General features: G+C 35.7%; 1 protein-coding gene across 11 annotated transcripts in view; it reads right to left on the bottom strand.

The window, feature by feature from the left end:
• The window catches only part of LRRC49 (leucine rich repeat containing 49), a 169,311-nt gene that overhangs the window by 116,118 nt on the left and 32,648 nt on the right, over positions 1 to 20,545 (bottom strand). For 9 of the 11 annotated variants that reach the window (XM_077939643.1, XM_077939649.1, XM_015142590.3 and 6 more), the window contains one exon: positions 9,086 to 9,147. In XM_077939643.1, the coding sequence (XP_077795769.1) occupies positions 9,086 to 9,147 (62 nt within the window). Of the gene's footprint in view, positions 1 to 9,043; positions 9,148 to 9,261; positions 9,384 to 20,545 lie in introns of those variants that run through there. The other 2 variants (XM_028851086.2, XM_077939650.1) reach the window with 2 other exon arrangements.

Raw genomic sequence — 20,545 nt, 5'->3', positions numbered from 1 at the left:
AGCAAAATATAACTATTGAGGGTCTGTGAGATGAAGGGTATCTATGGGTCACATGGAACTGGGAGACACTGCAATTCCAACCAAACAGAGTGAACAGACATCAATGACTACCCAGATTATATATCTGAAGTCCAAGAACGGCCATGCCTTAGGTGTAAGGCGACTCCGTGTCAAGAAACAATGTGAATATTTTCATGTTTCTGCATGGTAAGGGCTTTCTGAGCAAAGAAAATTGGCACTTTGATTAAAGGGTGACTGAATAGATAGAAATGATAAGAGCAACATGGACATTCAGGCCGGGCACAGTGGTTCACACCTGTAATCCCAGCACGTTGGGAGGCCGAGGCAGGCAGATCATCTCAGGTCGAGTTTGAGACCAGCACGGCCAACATGGTAAAACCCTGTCTCTACTAAAAGTAAAAAAAGTAAGTCGGGCATGGTGGCACACACCTGTAGTCTCAGCTACTTGGGAGGCTGAGGCAGGAGACTTGCTTGAACCCTGGAGGCGCCGGTTGCAGTGAACCAAGATCACGTCAGTGCACTCCAGCCTGGGCGACAGAGCAGTGAGACTGGGTCTCAAAGAAAAAAAAAAAGAGTAATATGGAAATTTTTCTCTAAGTACTATGTGTTTACATTTCAAAGGGTATCAAAATGTGGAGCCATTTGCTTACATTCCAAAAGATTATTGGCTAAAACACCTTTGACTTTTCTCTTCATAGAGGATTTGTTTACATTAGGAAGATAAGGTCTCAGTTTCTCTCTGTGTTCTCTTTCTTTCCTGGAGGGGAGAAGGTGTAGTTGTGTAAGCAGCTTCTACATAAGCTTCAAGATTAATAATTTGGGGTTTCTCTCATGTACTAGAGGCCCCTCCTCATATACATGCAGGTGACATATGCATTTATCACATAGCACCATGGGAAAAAAATAATGGAGCATGGGAAACTAACACAAGATATTCTGCAGGTAAATAATCAGTCTACCTTGGATACACAAATCTTGTGTTTACTGTCATAACAAAAAATATATATATACATATGTTACAGTAAGTAGCTAGCCAGGCTTGAGCGGGGCTGGAGAGGGCTCCCCAGCAACCAGAAATGTCAGGCGACCTTCAGGTGATGGTCAGGCAGTTGTTACACTGTTTCTCTAAAATAAGAATTGGTTGCAGCAGGCACCAGGGAAAGGCAATCTCCTAATAGATAGAAAAAACCCTGAAACTGATCATTAGTAGCTTCCCAATAAGATCTACTGATAATTAGTAGCTTCGCACTGGAGTTGGGCCAGTGGGTTCAAGCATGTGCATTAAGAGGCAAAATGTCAGAGTTTAACTGGTATATGACCTTCTAGGAACAGTTGACTGGTAAGGGAAGAATGCCTCAAGTGAGCATGTGTACAACTCCAGTAAACACACTGTGCATGCAGCCTCTCCCAAATGCAGGCAGGCCACTGTGCATGTGGACAGCCCACCGCAAGGGAAGAATCAGGGGAGAAGGGATGCAAGACCTGGGAAGTATGCCAACGTACAAAACTCTAAATCAAAGGCCAAACTGGGCACTTGATCTCTCAAGTTGCCCACTTGGCCCTCTTCCAAGTGTAATTTACTCCCTTTCATTACTGCCCTAAAGCTTTTTAATAAACTTTCACTCCTGCTCTAAAACTTGCCTTGGTCTCTCTTTTTGCCTTATACCCCTCAGTCAAATTCTTTCTTCTGAGGAGGCAAGAACTGAGGTTGCTGCAGACCCATACAGATTTGCCACTGGTAACAGATATAAAAACATATCACTCTAGTTCTATAAGAAGGATCACTTTAGATCTTCTTTAAAAAAAAAAAAAAACTAAACTAAACTAAAAATAAACCTCAACAGGATCAACCTGATTCTCTAGTAGTTATCAAAACAAAACTCAATAATCCTTAAATCTCTCAACAGAACATCCACAATGCCCAGAATACAATAAAAAGAATTGCCAGATGAGGAAGAAGCAATAAAAATTGAAACATACATTAACGAGGAAAAAAAGTCACTATAACAGTACCAGAGATGACACAAATGTTGGAATTAGTAGATAAGAACTTTAAAACAGCTATTTTTATAGATTTTTAAAATCTATACAATCAGGTAGATATTTTTGCTTCTGACAGAGGGCTATCTTACCTTTGCATCAAATGAGTTAGGAAACAGCTGAAGCAAGGTCTCTGTTTTTCTCTCCCAACTTCGAGTTGTCCCGCCTTTCTGGACCAAACCAATGTATTTCTTAAATGTATTTGATTGATGTCTCGTGCCTTCCTAAAATGTATAAAACCAAGTGGCACCCCGACTACCTTGTGCACACGTTCTCGGGACCTCCTGAGGGCTGTGTCATGGGCCGTGGCCACTCATATTTGGCTTAGAATAAATCTCTTCAAATATTTTACAGAGTTTGACTATTTTCATTGACACTACCTCAAATACCTTTGGAAGTATTTCTATAATATAAGTACAAGAAATGCACTAGGGGAAACTAGTTACATATCTTAAGTTTGTTTCTAAGTGGATTTTGAATTTAATCTACGTATACTTTGTTTCTGAATATTCTTTGAATTTCCATGCCTTTGTAAAACAAAATACAAAGAAAATCATAAAACGTATGTTGGTCTCAATTTATCATACTTGTTTATTTCTGAACCTAGAAACACCACCCAATATGTAATCATGAGTAATTTTAAGGCCCTTGTCTTTAATACTATACACCAACATTTTTCCTGCAACTTTTAGAACCTTCACATGAATAAAATCCAAAGGGACCTTTGGTACATCAGTGTTTTCAAAACTGCTACCTCACTGCCATGAATAGCTATCAGCCTCTTAACTATGTGTGTGTGAACTCAGACTGACACAAGGTATGCAAGCAGCCTGCTCCCAGGCCTTAGATTAATTTTAGTTCAAGAAGCCTTTTTTTTTTTAGAAAAACTCTCTCTCTCTCTTACACACACACACACACACACACACACACACACCCTTTACAGTAATGAAAATGGTGCCTTACAATTATAGAAGAGTATCTGGAAAATTTCCTGTGAGTTTGCAATCATATATATATTTATAAGTTGGTTGAGAAGGTACAGGTAAAAAACCCTCCAATTGACTCATAATGTCCATTAAAGAAAGGCAATCTTTTAGTAGAAAACAATTACAATTTTGGAAAGATTAATTTCAACAACATTTTATAAAATGGAGTTGGAGAGCATACATGGTATCACTCCCCACTTTACAATGTTATAAATAAAATCCATGGGAGTATCTGTATGTATTTTTGTACTTACAGAATTAATGCTTTAAATGGTTATAGGTGCTGATATAAGGAAGATAATTAAAGAAGGTATGTAATAATAATTTAAAAAGTGACTGCTATACATTAGGTTTTTTTGCTTTTTCTCTGCTTCAAAGGTAATGCAAAAGGAATACAACAAATATAATATAGGGTCCCCAGTTTCCCCATTACCTTGTACATTGGCCCCCTTTTCTTTTCTTTTTTTTTTTTTTTTTTTTTTTTTTTTTACTGTCTACTACCCCTGCCCCACGAACTCTGACTCTTCAGTAAATTGTAAGGCTTGCGGAAAAATCGTCCTCAGAAACTATCATTCTGATGTTTATTGGGACCTCACGCAAGAGGCATGAAAACAGGAAAACCCTCAACAGTGAGGGGTGGTTAAATCCAAAAACTGCTGCTTAAGATAAAATCACAAGGTCACATACTCAACTTTTCAACAGCCTATACAAACTCTGACTCTGTTTCAGTCACAGAGTCACCTGGTTTTCAGGGGCCCCCTAATAATACATCCGAATGAAGCCTTTAACCTCTGTTCCTGTCATTTATATAATTTCAAGATGGCAGTAAACTCTACATGCAATTTAGTAAATTAGAAGATATAAAGCAAATGTATTCTGTTCATTTTAAATGCTAGTTTAAAGCAAATAAACTTATAAAATTTACAACTGGGCAAAATGCTGTAAAGATGTGTATGGCATATAAAGAAATTGATTTCTAATGCTCATTTACCTCTACAGAAACATTAATAGAATAATCTTACAAGTGTAAATGGCAGTAATGCTGGTTCCCTTAAATCAGAAGAAAATCTCCAATGTCTTCAATCATACTGCCACTTGACAAGAGTACGTGGTGTTAATGTCCTGCCTATATAGTCAATAATCTGTCTAGCATGACATCAGCAAATACATTTGAACTAATAGAAATAAGAAGTCATTTTGACTATAATACAAAAATAAAACAATAAAACAAAATAAAAATTAACTAAACTGAGTAATCCTTAACTTGTGTAAAAAAATTAAAATAAGACTTTATATTAGAGTATAAAGCATTACAACCAGAACACAATCATCTATAACAAACTGAATGTCCTAAGAACAATGAGGAAAATAAAGTTAGTTCATTTTAAACATACTTCTATTTTATAACATTTTAGAATAATTTTTGCTTTTGATCTCTAAAAGGAAAAACAGCACTTTAATAAAGTAGCATTGAAATAAGATACAATGAAAAACTATAGAAAAATTATTTTAGTATAAGTGCTATGTTTCAAATGAAATAAATTTCGACCCAATAATTACATCAGCCCTGAGGATGGTCAAACAAATTGATCTTACCTCAACGTCTATTTTTCTGAAGTGGTAGAACATATCTGTCATTAGTTGTGAATGTCTCTTTTCACCTATTTTCTAACTGAAAGAATTCAAAAGCTGTAGCTAGGCCCTACAGTCAGACCTACTAAGGCACTACATGCCACCTTACCATACTCGGAGGGGTTTACTCACAAAGAAGGAATAAAGCAGCATGGATGAAAACAAATGCCCCTATTTTTAAATCTTGTTTTTGTGCCCATTACATTATGCCCACCACATTTAGAAAAATGCAATTAAATGTTTGTCTGAAGGTGAATCACACATCAACCACTTGGTAAACCCCTCAAGAGGAGTTCAGTAGATAAATGGGTACTGATAATGAAATTTCCTTGACAAGCATGTAGTCATTTCTCAAATTTAAAACTTAGCAGATGGTCAGAAAATATCTGTCAATAGTTGATTTCCTCTGTTTAACTCAGTAAGAAGATTTGCATATCATTGATTATCTGTTAACAAAGGAAAAGTAAAGGCATTCTAACAGTATGCTGCATACTAGAACGAAGGGAAATGAATTTCCGTCAAGCCAAAATAACATAAGTGACACGTGCAATCCTGGAAGGTACAGGAGTAAAACCTTATATCTCATCTACAGGAATACTGTCTAACAACTTGAGCTCATAAAAAATATCCATATATTCTGAAGGTCAGTGAAATAATTTCCTCCTTAAAATATCAACTAGTACTAAATTAGACACCTGCAGGGCAGTTTAAGTTTTCCTAAATAGAAATAGATTCTTTTCTAGAAATATAATTGATATAGGGTGATTTATCAAGTTGAAATATAGCTTAAGAAAAATGCAAAGAGAATGATTTCCTGATAAAGGTAAAATTATACACCATTTTCAGCAAAATTTTGAAAATAGCCTAGAGGATTATCTTGACTTGGAGAATAGTGAAGAAGGAAAAGTCACACCCCAAAGCGTGTGCTTCAGTGACCTTTAACCATACTGTATGTACTAACAAAGGTCATTAGAGAACTTAAAACAGCATTCCTTCCTCAAAACAAAAAAAAAAAAGAGAAAGAAACCTAGTTTAAAATTTTCAGTGACATCATAAAGAAAAAGCTGAGTCCAAACAACATTGTCTTACTAAAGTAAGAAAAGAGGTATGAGAGGTCACCCTGGCAGAGAATTTTATCAGTGACATAGGTTAGAAATTCCAGTACAAGGTGACAATAAAAAGCAACACTATTTTTGTCAGTTTTGTTGTTTTTAAATGCCTTACAGAAAATGAACCTCCTTAACGTCTATATCCTGGGGCACACCACACCCACCACCCTACCCCTGATACACCCCACTGCATAAATAAAAGGTTTAGTTTCTCTAGAAATTATGGGCAAGATCCTTACTGACAAATCAGTAAACTAACCTGGAATCCCAAAACAACTGCCAAGAGAACTTTGATTTGCTTATGGCTTTAAACCTCACAGGTCCACGCATTAAACACAGACTAAATGACCTAGTAATAACATAAAAAAGGACATACCAGAGTTCTTAGATCACACAGAAAACTATTTCCGTTTGAGGAATTAAATTCTTCTTATAAATCTTTTTTTTTTTTTTTTTTTGAGATGGAGTCTCGCTTTGTTGCCCAGGCTGGAGTGCAGTGGCGCGATCTCAGCTCCCTGCAACCTCCGCCTCCTGGGTTCACATCATTCTCCTGCCTCAGCCTCCCAAGTAGCTGGGACTACAGGCGCCCGCCACCATACCCAGATAATTTTCTTTTTGTATTTTTAGTAGAGACGGAGTTTCACCCTGTTAGCCAGGATGGTCTCGATCTCCTGACCTCGTGATCCACCCACCTTGGCCTCCCAAAGTGATGGGATTACAGGTGTGAGCCACTGTGCCCGGCCTCTCCTTATAAATCTTTTAAATATAGCTAGTAACACCTGTACTAAGAACACATACATGCTAGATGCTGAAGAGGGTGTAGTGAGCAGTATAGACATATTCTTCTGCCTTTGTCAAGTTTACAGTCTAACAGAAGGGACAATATAAAATGAAAGTACAATAAACTCTAACACTGCAATAATAGTGGAAATATAGGAAGCTATAAATGCATGTAGCAAGATCTCACAGAATTTTTCAAATTTTTTCATCTAACCCACAGTAAGAAACATTATTTACATTGTAACCCAGTTTCCACATTGTCTATAGTAAAATAACATACATACATATGCATACATAGACATACCCATATATAATTAAAACTGGAAAATTTTTATGAAACAGTGTATGCTCTTAAAATGTGTGACAAATTCTGATATTTTCCATTCCATTTTAATTTACCTGGTTTTAAATCACTAAATTGACCTTAGGATCCCTATATGGGTTTTGACCTGAAGTTAAAAAACACAGACCATTGGTATTTTTAAGTCAGCTGCATTTTTAAAATAAAGGTACAAATTCCTGAGCCCTACTTTTAAGTTTACTACTGAATTAGGGTCCATGATAGATAGGTCCCAGAAAGCTGGGACTGTAAAACCTGGCAACTCTATTGTGCCAGGATATAGAAGAACAATTGTGCCTTGAATATATACTGTAGCTATCACTACAGGTTATCTGACAGCCCAGCTATCTGAGATATCTGTATCTTGAGTAAAGTTCACAGAAATGTTTTCAAAGTTGCTCTCTCTGATTTTTCCCTCCTCAGATCTAATATATTCGTTATACCACCTCCTGGACCACAAGCGTCAACAAAAACAGAGCAGGAAATACACTGTGCCTCAAAAGCAGATCTGCTGGAAACACTAGAGGATGGTATACTGTGAAAGCTATATAAAAACACAGAGAAAGCAATCACAGAGAGAATAAAAGCCTCAAAATTGTTGGCTGACTTCTATCTTTATTTTCTTGAGAAATCACACTTTTTTAAAAAGTTATAAATATTAATCTCATTAATCTTAACTTTATTTTGCTGGGTGAGCGGAACTCCTTTCCAGGTTGGAAAGAAAGTTTTCCAGATACAGGCAACCAACACCAACTTCCTACAGAGCTAGGTGTTTAGGAGTTCAGAAATTCAGATATCCTGGGGACCTGGGAACATCATAACCCCTATATAACCAAATTTACATCTCTCTTTAAATTACTCCCCATAAACAAGAAGCAAAAGAAGTAATGAGTTCCACCACAGGTGGGGGGAATCTATAAGTTTGTAGTATCTTAAACAAAGAATATTTCACATATTGTAAAAATGAGAGACTATCTCTTCTCCAAAGAGTTGTTCATGATTTTTAGGAAGAAATTCCCTTAAAAAAAAATGAGTGACCCTTCCATTGCCATTGAAAAGAAATTCTACCTCCCCAACAAGATAGAATGGCACCTGGAATGTCGCATTCAAAATACACTAAGAAGAATATGAAAAGTCTATCAAAAAACTTTAATATTTTTTTCCCACAGAAGAGAAAAAAGAGAAAGAGTAACAGTATTTTCTTTAAAATAATGTCTATTTGCAAAGCTCACTGTCTTTAGATAATTTCTATCTTTTAGAGACATAGTACAGGATGATTGGGTTAAAACAAGTCTGATGGCAGACATGCAAAAAACATGCCAGCAGACAACACACAAAAATTAAACTGGTTTTTAATACACAAGCATAGACCTGGAGTTCAGAAAAAGATACGCTCTAAATCTTTTTATATATATTTTTTACCCTCTTATAAAAGCAGATTCAAAGAACAGCCTTAAAGTGAAACTAAAGAACGGGGGTGGGGGGGGGGGGGGCATTAAAAAGCCCAGTTCAAACTAAGTGGCTCCTGGGAAGGAGGAGAAGGAAAGAATTAGAGAAAAAGTAGGGGCCCTTTTGCATTGAAAAGTCTTACTGTACGTCTCAGCTCCAATTCTAAATGAGACATCATCTCAATATAAAGGATAATATGCTTCAAATCGTTAGAAAACTAAATGTATACATTTCTATATTCTAATCCACTGTCTCTTAGCAGCATTAATTTTAAGTAGAGATACTAAGCTAGAAGGCAGTTTGGCCTAATTAGCAAGTGGCTCAGTGACAAATATAGCCTGCTGTATTAAAATTGCTTAGTAGCTATACAATTTGTAGCTGACAATTTATGAAAGAAATTCTAATTCAACTGACCAGTGCTGTGAATGTCAAACAAAGGACAGCAAAATATATGTTGAAATTTCCATGTACTCATGTTTTACAAAAGGACAACTCTAAAGCATAATTAAATCAAAAGCACATGCTATATTAATTTCATCATCTTAGCATTACAGGCAAGAATACACACAAGAGCTTTGCTTTTCCACAAAGAACTTTGTCTTATCATTTTCTAATTTAAAATCTTCCATGCTAGTAAAATTCTCCAAGGTATTTCCAATCTTAATCTAAAGTGCTAGAATCCATACAATCAAGTTATAATAAATGACAACTTGAGAGTTTCCACTTACCTAGATATATTGTTGAAGCTGAGAAAGAGATGTTGGAGGCAGGGCAAATTATCCACATCTCTCTGGAAGAAAACAGAAAGCAAAAATTAATCAGACGAAAGAAAAAAATACTATAAATATCTTCTTGCTAAGCTATTGAAATATATAATCATTTCTATTTACTGCAACATTGCTACCTCACTGATTTCTACTGGTCAGTGAGCTCCATTCTCCTCCACTGCAGATTAAATGGGAGGGTTTCAGTACATCCGCAGAACAAGCTGCACCACTCGCAAGGTAAAAAGCACTGAGGAGACAGGGAGAGATGCTGCTGCTAGCCTCTTTAAGCATGCTTTTGGGAAAGATGCCAAAATGCTACTTCAGCATTTCAACTGTAGCACAAATACAGTATGATCAAACATTTGTTAAAAAATCACTGTTAAAAAGAAGCCATTCAAAAGCCTTAACATTTAAATTTATACAGTTAGCCTTCTAAACAATAGTGAGAATTTTAAAGCTATTTAACTCACTATTCTGAAAACCTTGGAAATAAACCATCAGTTACAAATGAACCAATACATTAATGATTCTCCCATAAAACTAAAAGCAAATAATGGTAAGTGTCACTGAAGGGCACTGTAAGGGCAATTTCTCATCCAAGCTCATATCAGAGGTTCTTACAATAGGAAATCTACCCTGTTATATTTATGTACACCACTCCAAAAACACACCACTGCTGTTTAAATACAGTTAACCTTAACAAATATTGAATTGTTTAGGACCAAATTATTTTAAAAAAAAACACACAAATAAAAAATAAGTAAAAGCTACCTAATCATGAAAAGACATAAACCTTCTGAAAAGATTTATATATAATGGAGTAACAGAATCTTACAGAAGCTTCATAATTACCAAGTCTACAACCTTATTATTCGCCTAGAAAAGTGACCAATTGAGGTTATTGCAGGGGGAGAATAAGGGTGTGGTGGGAAGGTGGCCCAGGAGTACATACAGTCAGTCCCTAGAGGCTGAGACAGGGAAAGATTCCAGTTACCCTGACTTCCAGTGCTGTGCTCCTCAAAGTATTACATACTGCCATGTCTCATATAAAATGTTTTTCAAAGGCAGCATCATTTGCAGTAATTCTCAGTTATATTAATTTGAATAATACAAAAATAAGTATATTTGACATGTTATTGTGACCAATATTTAAACCTAAATCAAAACTTGTTTCACTGTTTCCATAAATCATCGTCTTTCTTTCTCCCCCTCCTGTTCTTCCCTCCATTTGAAAACTACCATTTCTAAGACCTGAGTAAGAGTTTAGGCAAGTGCATTAAAATAATTGACAAACCTAGCTTTTCCCAAAATGCTGTATTTTTTTGTTATTAAAAGAAAATATAAAAGTGATAGAATTATGACAGAACCACTTTTTAATGGTTTTTCAGAGAGCAAAGGAAAAATGAAGCTGCCTTGTTTTTCTGCCTTCCCTATGTACTATTCTCCAAACTTCTCTCAACCCTTTAGACCCTAAACAGTGTAAAATCAATACAATAGTCCATGATCAAAACACTGGCTATGTATACCATTCGTTTGACATTATCATTCTGAGGCCCACTCCCACAAAGCCTATTCTGCAGATGTGAGATAATGATTTTTAGAGCTTTTCATGGCCAAGGAGTAAGTCTATGGAAACAGAAGGGCAGCCAAATTTCCCTCAGTAGGTGATATAGTTCAAATGTTGGCAAACTTTTAAAATCATCTCTTTCAGCTAATTCTCTCTGATATTCCCACAAATGGAGGAGGAGTGATAGACTAGTGGTATAGGGCTCATTTCACTCCAGGGCCCTAGTTTCCAAAGGAAATGGCAGCCTACTGTCTATCTGGTCTCTAGAAACATGAAGTCACAGCCAGACTGAAAACCCTCTGTAATCCTAGGTAAATCTCTTCTCCCAAATTCTTCCTGGAATCTACCTGATATATTTCTAGGCACAAATCATTGTTACTGGCACTCAACCTGGAGAAACGGAGAGGCAGCAGCTTTTAAAAATACATTTTAAATCCTTTGAATCAAGCATCTCATTTAAAAAATACATTTGTCCCTTTGAGCTCCAGCATGCCATCTTCAGAGATTATAAACACCTTCTAAGACATAACTTTTGTCAATTAAAATATAAAACTCAAATTCCATCAGGATATAATTTGTGAAAAAAGTTTTTTAAGTTTGATAAAATTACAATATAATTATTTAATCTTTGTTTATGAGAGAAAATTTTACCACAAGTCTTTATCAAATTTTCAAAATCATTAAATGTCATTGCCTAGTAGAGTTATCAAAAATATAAAAATATTCACAAGTTGAAACATTAAAATACAGAATTCAATTCTGTATATCCTCATAATCACTTACATAGATAGCTTTCCAGAACTTTAAAAAGCAAATAATTACCCACAATCATTTTTTGTTGTTCCACATTTCATTTCTGTAAGAAAACGTTCATTTTCTCCAAATTTTTAGCAATTCTGTGATACACTTTTGTAATGAAACTCTAGCATTATAATAGACAAAAAGAAAACACCATATTTACCATATCAATTATCTATGTATGCATTATTTACAGAAGAAAGACCCGTTAAAAACTACTAGGGGATGGCTCCTCCAATATGAGAGAGTAAACAAAAGATGGGATATATATAAGATCGAGGGAGTACAATTCATTATCCGGGAAGGGCAAAGAGAAATCCAACGATGAAATCTGTATAGCAGGGCTAAATGCAAGCAGGCTACATTAGACAGAGGACAGGAGGCTCAAGAAGGGTATCTCCAAGGGGTAAAAATGAAACATAGATCACCTGAAGTCTCTGCCCATACAGAGAGGAATTTTAGGGTTCTGTTGAAGATTTTGGACATTAATTAATGATAGTTAAGCCCTAAATTGAGACAGTTATTAATCTCAGGGAAAACAAAAGTTTAACATCATGGTCCAAGACTCACTTTGAAAACCTCACCTTGCTTTGTCAACCATCCTAATCTATTCTATCATAAATCTATCCATTTTCATTAAGCTCCTGCACTGAAAGACCTACCCTAAACCAAAACCCCAAGAAATTTCAAACTAAATCTCCTGTCTTTGCCTTTGAAGATACAGCCAAGGCTATGTCAAGGCAGTGTGCTTTTACTTGCCAGTAATAAATTCTCCTTTGCTTTATCAACTAATCATTCTGGTGGTACTCTGCAGGAGCCAGCACTCAATCTGCTTACCTAAAAATTATTTTGGAATGACAGGGAAAGTGGAAATGGGGGTTAGGGATAATGTAAGAAAGCTAAATTCTCAACTCTTTAAGAAAAAGTATTTATTTTACTGTCAAGCATTAAATACCCCTAACATTTCTTTTCTGGAGGTAACTATTTCAGCATCAGAGAAACTATAACAAAGCAGCCAGAATGTTAACATACCTAAGATGAGAGGGAAAAAAATGAAATAAAATGTTTACATGTAGGGAAATATTTATAGCTCATCTGTTATTAATTTCTTCATTATCTTAAATGTATTACTTTTAATAGAACATAATACTGAAAATAATATTCAAAACCTGTTTGAAGTAAAATTAAAAACTATTTCATGTATTTGGAAAATATAATCCTTTGAAAAATAGACAAAATTATTTACCACAAGATTATCTGAGAGGATTATAATTCTTTATTTTTCAAAAGAATACCGACTTGTTTTCTGAGAAAAATGCTTGTCCTACTCTGCTCAGGCACTGTTGTCCATATCCCTAAACTGCATAAAAGAACTAAATGGCCAGGTGCGGTGGCTCGCATCTGTAATCCCAGCACTTTGGGAGGCTGGGGCAGGTGGATCACCTGAGGTAAGGATTTCGAGACCAACCTGACCAATATGGTGAAACCCCATCTCTACTAAAAATACAAAAATTAGCCAGGCACGGTGGCGTGTGCCTGTAGTCCCAGCTACTCAGGAGGCTGAGACAGGAGAATTGTTTGAACCCGGGAGGCGGAGGTTGCAGTTAGCTGAGATCGCACCTCTGTACTCCAGCCTGGGCAACAGAGCAAGACTCCATCTCAAAAAAAAAAAAAAAAAAGAATTAAATGATTCAGCAATCTGACCACGTGGGGGAACATCTATCACTGGAGCTATTTTTAGAGCAGCTTCCTCTAGAGGAATAAGGAAGAAGAAAGGTGAACAGATAAGGATTTTGACATGCACCATGTAGGGCAAAGATGACTATAATAAAATCACAGCTACCCTCATTTTTACTATGTAGGCTTTCATATGAAACAAGTTAAAGTAAAAATATACAGGGGTAATTGTTCTAACTTTGAGAGCTGTAAACAGATCCATTCACAAAGCATCAAACAAGCTTGGAAACAAAAAACAACAAAGTATTCCTTTTTATAAGAAGACTTATTAAATTAATTCCAGAATAACTACTTGCTTCACCCATCACTTTGTGACACAGACACATATTATATGAGGACTAATAGCTGCAAGCCATCATATGAAAACTCTAATCATATATATAAATGCCAATGAAAAAAGTCCATTACTTGGCTCTGTTATCCAAAGGCATTAATGTGCTTATCCAGTTTTTGTGCTTGTTTACTACCCATTACACAGCAATAGATATCAGTCAATTCAGCTACATCTTACTCTTCCAGTCTGATTTTCTTCTATACACTGTTTTATTACCCCAGAGCAAAAACTGAAAGGGAACTTAAAACCAGACCAGTAAGAAGGTACTGATATGCTGACTAATTAGGGAAATGTCCAGTCTTTATAATCTAGGAGAGTTAGATTTAACAGCTTTGAGGAAATCAACAAAAAGCCTCAATTTTATAGCCACAGGCTTTCCCTCACTGGAATTTACAGTTCAAATTTACATCACAAACATCATCTAAAAAGACCCCTCATAAAAAACGGTACCTGGCATTCATGACCCTAACACTCCTGGCAAAACTGTCTGGAAAGACACGAATTCAATTCAGGCTTTGCAACATCCTGACTATTCCAAACTACTAAACTATAAAGAAAAAATTGCCGTGAGTAACAGTCAGTAGAACTTTCAGGCAACAGATGTGGAAATGCCAAAAAATTAAGAAAATATAGTAACTTGATAAAGACTATGGAATATTTATTTTTAAATTTATAAGAGCAATGAAAGAAATGAAAAACAAGAAAAAATGAGGTACATATATGCCTCATTTAATCATGCTTTGCAGATATTGTGCTTTTTTAAAATTTTACACATTGAAGGTTTGTGGCAATCCTGTATCAACCAAGTCTATCAGTGCCATTTTTCCAACAGCATGTGCTCACTTCACATGTCACATTTTGGTAGTTCTCACAATATTTCAAGTTTTATTATTATTATATTTGTTATGATTATCCATGATCAGTGATCTATGATATTACTATTGTAATTGTTTTGGGGCACCACAAACTGTGCCCATAGAAGGTGGCAAACTTAATCAACAAATGTGTCCTCTGACTGCTCCACTCACTGGCACTTCCCCCATGTCTCCCCCTCTCCTTGGGCCTACCTTTGCCTTGAGGCACAACAATATTAAAACTAGGCCAATTAATAACCCCTACAATGGTCTCTAAGTGTTCAAGTGAAAAAACGAGTCACAAGTCTCTTACTTTAAATCAAAAGCTAGAAATGGTTAAGCTTAGTGAGAAAGGCATGTCGAAAGCTGAGATAGGCTGAAAACCAGACCTCTTTTGCCAGTTAGCCAAGTTGTGAATGCAAAGGAAAAGTTCTTGGAGAAAATCAAAAGTGCTACTCTAGTGGAACACACAATTAATAAATAAAAACAACAGGAAGAAAGTTTGAATGGTCTGGAAGGATCAAACCAGCAACAATATTCTCTTCAGGCAAAGCCTAATCCAGAACAAGGCCTTAACTCTCAGCAATTCTAAAAAGGCTGAGAGAGATGAGGAAGCTGCAGAAGAAAAGCTGGAAGCTAGCAGAGGTTGGTTCATGAGGTTTAAGGACAGAAGTCATCTCAATAACATAAAAGGGCAAGGTGAAGTAACAGCAAGTGCTGATGTCAAAGCTGCAGCAAGTTACCTAGAAGATCCAGCTAAGATAACTGATGAAGGTGGCTACCCTAAACAACAGATTTTCAATATAGATGAAACAGCCTTCTATTGGAAGAAGATGCCATCTAGGACTTTCATAGATGGAGAGGTGAAGTCAGTAACTAACTTCAAAGCTTCAAAAGACATGCTGACTCTCTCGTTAGGAGCTAACAAAGTTGTTGACATTAAGATGAAGCCAATGATCCTCTGCCATTGCAAAAATCCTATGGCCCTTAAGAAATGTGCTAAATCTACTGTGCCTGTGCTCTATAAACAGAACAACAAAGTTGTATGTCGATGACAGTATTTCTGTCTGCAGCATGGTTTACTGAATATTTTAAGCCCACCACTGAGATCTGCTCAGGAAAAAATTTTCCTTTCAAAATATTACTGCTCATTAACAAAGCACCTGGTCACCCAAGAGCCCTGATGGAGATGTACAAGGAGATTAATGTTGTTTTCATGCCTGCTAACACAACATCCATTCTGCAGTCCATGGAGCAAGGAGTAATATCAACTTTCAAGGATTATTATTTAAGATATACATTTCATAACGCTTTAGCTGCATTAAATAGTGATTCATCTACTGGATCTGGGCAAAGTAGATTGAAAACTTTCTAGAAAGAATTGACCATTCTAGATGCCATTAAGAACATTCATGATTCATGGGAGGAGGTTAAAATATCAACATTAACAGGAGTTTGGAAGAAGTTGATCCCAACCCTCATGGATGACTTTGAGGTATTCAAGACTTAAGTGGAGGAAGGAACTGCAGATGTGGTAGAATGGGCAAAAGAACTAGAACTAAAAGTGGAGCCTAAAGATGTGACTGAATCGCTGCAATCTCATGACCAAACTTGAATAGATGAAGAGTCACTTCTTATGGGTGAGGAAAGAAAATAGTTTCTTAAGATGGAAACTGCTCCTAGTGAAAAGATGCTATGAACATTGCTGAAATGGCAACAAACAATTTAGAATATCACATTAACTTAGTTGATAAAGCACCAGCAGAGTTTGAGAGGATGGATTTCAATTCCAAAAGAAGTCTTACTGTGAGTAAAATGCTATCAGACAGTATCTCATGCTACAGAGAAATCTTTCATGAAAAGAAGGGTCAATGAGGCAAACTTCATTGTTGTCTGATTTTTACGCCACAGCCATCCCAACCTTCAGCAACCACCACCTTGATCTGTCAGCAGCCATTAACATCACGGCAAGACCCTCCCTCCACCAGCAAAAAGATTAAAATTTGCTGAAAGATCAGACAATCATTAGTACTTTTTAGTACTAAAGTATTTTTGAATTAAGGTATGTACATTGTTTTTAAAGACATAATGCTATAGCACATTTAGTAGACTACAGTATAGAGTAAACATAACTTTTATATGCACTGGGAAACTGAAAACTTCATACAACTCACTTTATTCCTACATTTGCTTTATTGTGGTGGTCTGGAACTGAACCCACAGTATCTCTAAGGTATGCCTACATTAGAAATAAAGAAATCTGGGCGTTTACGAAAAAAATTCATGTAGAACTTCTACAAAGAAAAAACTATGATCATTTTTAAAAACTCAATGGATGGACTAAAAATCAAATTAGACAACTTGAGGATAAAGTCAGTGAATTCAAAGGTAGAACCAGATAAGTGATAAGAATGAAGAAACGAAACAGAGAGAAATAAGAATGATGAAAATTATAAGAGAGATTAGGAAACAAAGAATAGAATGAAAAAGTCCATACTATATCTAGTAGGTGTTTAAGAAGTAGAACGAGAGAAAGTGGAAGTGCAATATTTGAAAATATAAAGACTCAGAATGTTCCCATAATAAATGAAAGATACGTGCCAGGTGCGGGGGGCTCATGCCTGTAATCCCAACACTTTGGGAGGCTGAGGCAGATGGATCATTTGAGATCAGGAGTTTGAGACCAGCCTGACCAACATGGTGAAACCCTGTTTCTACTAAAAATACAAAATTAGCCGGGCATGGTGGTACACATCTGTAATCCCAGCTACTCGGGAGGCTGAGGCAGGAGAATGGCTTGAACCCGGGAGGTGGAGCTTGCAGTGAGCCAAGATCACACCCTTGTACTCCAGCACAGGCAACAAGAGTGAAACTCTGTTTCAAAAAGAATAAATAAATAAATAAATACATACATAAATAAATGTTACAAATCTGCAGATTCAGGAAACACAAATATTAGGTATGCTAATAAAATTACCACATTTTATTAAATCTAACATTATCTTACAACTATTTTATTCAGCATTTGGGGAAAATAAACTTATAATTAACTTACAGTAGAATAATATATCACTTAAATTTGTATTTATTACTGAAAAAGCTCTTCTAGATTTACTTAACCAGATTTTTTTTTTACTGAATATCATTTTTATGCATACATAAAAAGTAAGTTACCACAAAATAAAGTTGAACTTCTAAAATATCTCCACTTACTATACAGATGTGGTAGAAAGGGCAAAGGAACTAGAACTAAAAGTGGAGCCTAAAGATGTGACTGGATCTGATATATAGTAAGTAGACAAACAGATGGAACAGAATAGAGGGTCCAGAAAAAAGATCCATTTGATTAGTACTAGATTTCAACAAAGACAACAACAATTTAATTCAGTGGGGAAAGCAAGTTTTTTCAAATAAAAGGTAATGAAGAAAATAGATATTCCTATGTGGGAAAAATGAACTATAATCCCCTACCTCACAGCATACACAAACTTAATTAAAAATGGATTGCAGCTGGGCATGGTGGCTCATGCCTATAAATTCTGACACTGTAAGAGGCCAAGATGGGAGGATCACTTGAGCCCAGGTGTTCGAGACCAGCCTAGGCAACATGACAAGACCCCGTCTCTACAAAAAATTTAAAAATTAGCCAGGTGTGGTGGCCTGTGCCTGTAGTCCCAGCTACACGGAAGGCTGAGGTGGGAGGACTGCTTCAGCCCAGGAGGTCAAGGCTGCAGTGTGCTATGTTCAAGCCACTGCACTCCAACTTGGGCAACAGAGTGAAATTCTGTCTCAAATAAATAAACAAACAAATGAAAATAAAAATGAATCACATACCTAAATAGAAAGGTAAAACTATAAACCTTCTGGAGGAAAATGTAGGTGAACATAGTCATAATATTGGGATAGGCAAAGATTTCTCAGACTGGACACAAAAGATAAAAACAACTAAAAACAACAAATTGATAAACTGAGCTTCACTAAAATTAGAAGTTTCTACACATCAAAAACACTGTTAAGAGAGTAAAAAGGCAAGCCATGGAGAAAATACACTCTCTCTCTATATATGTATATATCTCAAACAAAGGACCTGAATCTAGAATGATAAAAAGATAACCTAATTTTTTCAAACAGGTAACAGATTTGAACTGATACTTCATAAAAGATGAAAAGATGCTTGAAAAGATGTACAGCATCATTAGTAATAAAGAAAATGCAAATTAAAAGAACAATGAGAATCACAGAATTGTTAAAATTATAAAGACTGACACACTTTGGCAAGGATATTGAGCAATGAGAACTCTCTGTTGGCTACTGGGAGTATAAAATGGTATAATCACTTCATAAAACTGGTAATTTCGAATAAATTTAGACACCCACCTACCCTATGGCTCAGTAATAACACTCTTACATATTTACCTAAGAGAAATGAGAGTATTTGTCCACCAAAATATATATGTAAATTTAAAACTATGGCCATGTTTGGTGACTCATGCCTGTAATTCCAGCACTTTGGGAGACTGAGGCAGGAGGATCAGTTGAGCCCAGGAGTTCAAAACGAGCCTGGGCAACATAATGAGAACCTACCTCTAAATAAATAAATAACTTTTTAAAACTGCAAGAATATCCACAGCAGCTTTATTTGTAAGAGTCAAAAATTGGAAATAACCAATGTGCCTGTGAACAGAAAAATGAATAAGCAAATTGTATGATATTTCTACAATGGAATACAGCTCAGTAATTTTTTAAACTAGTGTTATGCACAACAAAATGGATGAATATCAAGACATTATGTTGAATATACAAGAGAGTACATAATCTTTATATATGTGCTTTTCAAAAACAGGCAAAATTAATCCACAGGGATAGAAGTCAGAATATCTGTGGGGCAGGGGAGGGTACTGACTAGAAAGAGGCACAAGGGAACTTTTTGAGGTGATAGAAATATTTTATATTTTGATCTGAGTGACAGTCATATGCAATTACTCAGATTAAATAGAAGTTATTGAACTGTACAGCTGATTGTGTATTTTATTGTACCTAAATTATCCCTCAACAAAGTACAGAGGAAAAGTCTTCATATTTGGATTTAAACTTCTCAATCACTTTTCAACTAATAATGTGCATGCTTTTCACACAATATTGTCTTCTATGCCATTAAAAACATTGATGATGCAGTATATCCTAAAAGTGTCTTCCATTATTGTCTATGGGATTTTCTTCCAAATACTGATACCCATTCTATATGTTTTGATTTTGTAAGATAAGGAAAGCACCAACATGAATTGTTCACACAGCTTCTTGTTATTTTGAAATTTCTTTCATCTATTCCAAGGGGTTTCCTCAATTTATTCTGCCTTCAGTTGCACTGCTTGACACATGATAGGCAATCTCTCTGAATCTATCTCAGTAACAAATGTAATACAGCTTCAACAATACATGGCTATCTTCCTTTTAAAGTGTTTGATTGTTAATTAGCAAGAGAAGGTAGAATTGGGGCCATTCTTCCAATGAAAAATAATTTTTCTCATTAATATTAAACTTAATGTCTTTGCTGCTCTATTTCCATAGCTTTTTGAATAGAATGTTTCATTTCAATGCCAAATCATGGTGTAATATTTTAAAATGCATTTTGAACAGTGACAAAACTCAAAACATATAGTACCAACAACTGAAATGACAATAGTATAAACAGCTATAACCAAGTCCACATATAGTTAAGCAATGAAATTGCTGTAGCCTGTATAACACTGATTTAAGCATGCTATAGATTGTAAGACATATCTAGATTTCAGAGTTGTTGGAATATGGGAAATGTGTGTTTCAAATTAATAAAATAAGATAGTTTCACACCTAAACATATCATAGTAAATCTGAAGGACTTCAAAAAGAAATCTTACAAACTTAAAGGCAACCAGAGGAAGGAAAAGAAGATACCCTACACACACACACAAATGATAGTAGACATTTTAATGACAATAACAGAAGCTCAAAGACAATGGAATATGATATTCAAACATCTGGGAAAAAATAACTGTCAATCAAGTCAAATCATCAATCATGAATAAAAGCAAAATAAACTCATTTTTTAATAAACAAAAACCGAGAGACTTCAGAGTTATCTTAAAGAAACT

This window comes from Macaca mulatta, chromosome 7 (genome assembly GCF_049350105.2).
Source record: "Macaca mulatta isolate MMU2019108-1 chromosome 7, T2T-MMU8v2.0, whole genome shotgun sequence".
NCBI classification, from domain to species: domain Eukaryota; kingdom Metazoa; phylum Chordata; class Mammalia; order Primates; family Cercopithecidae; genus Macaca; species Macaca mulatta.
This window is presented reverse-complemented; position numbering and strand designations above follow the sequence as displayed.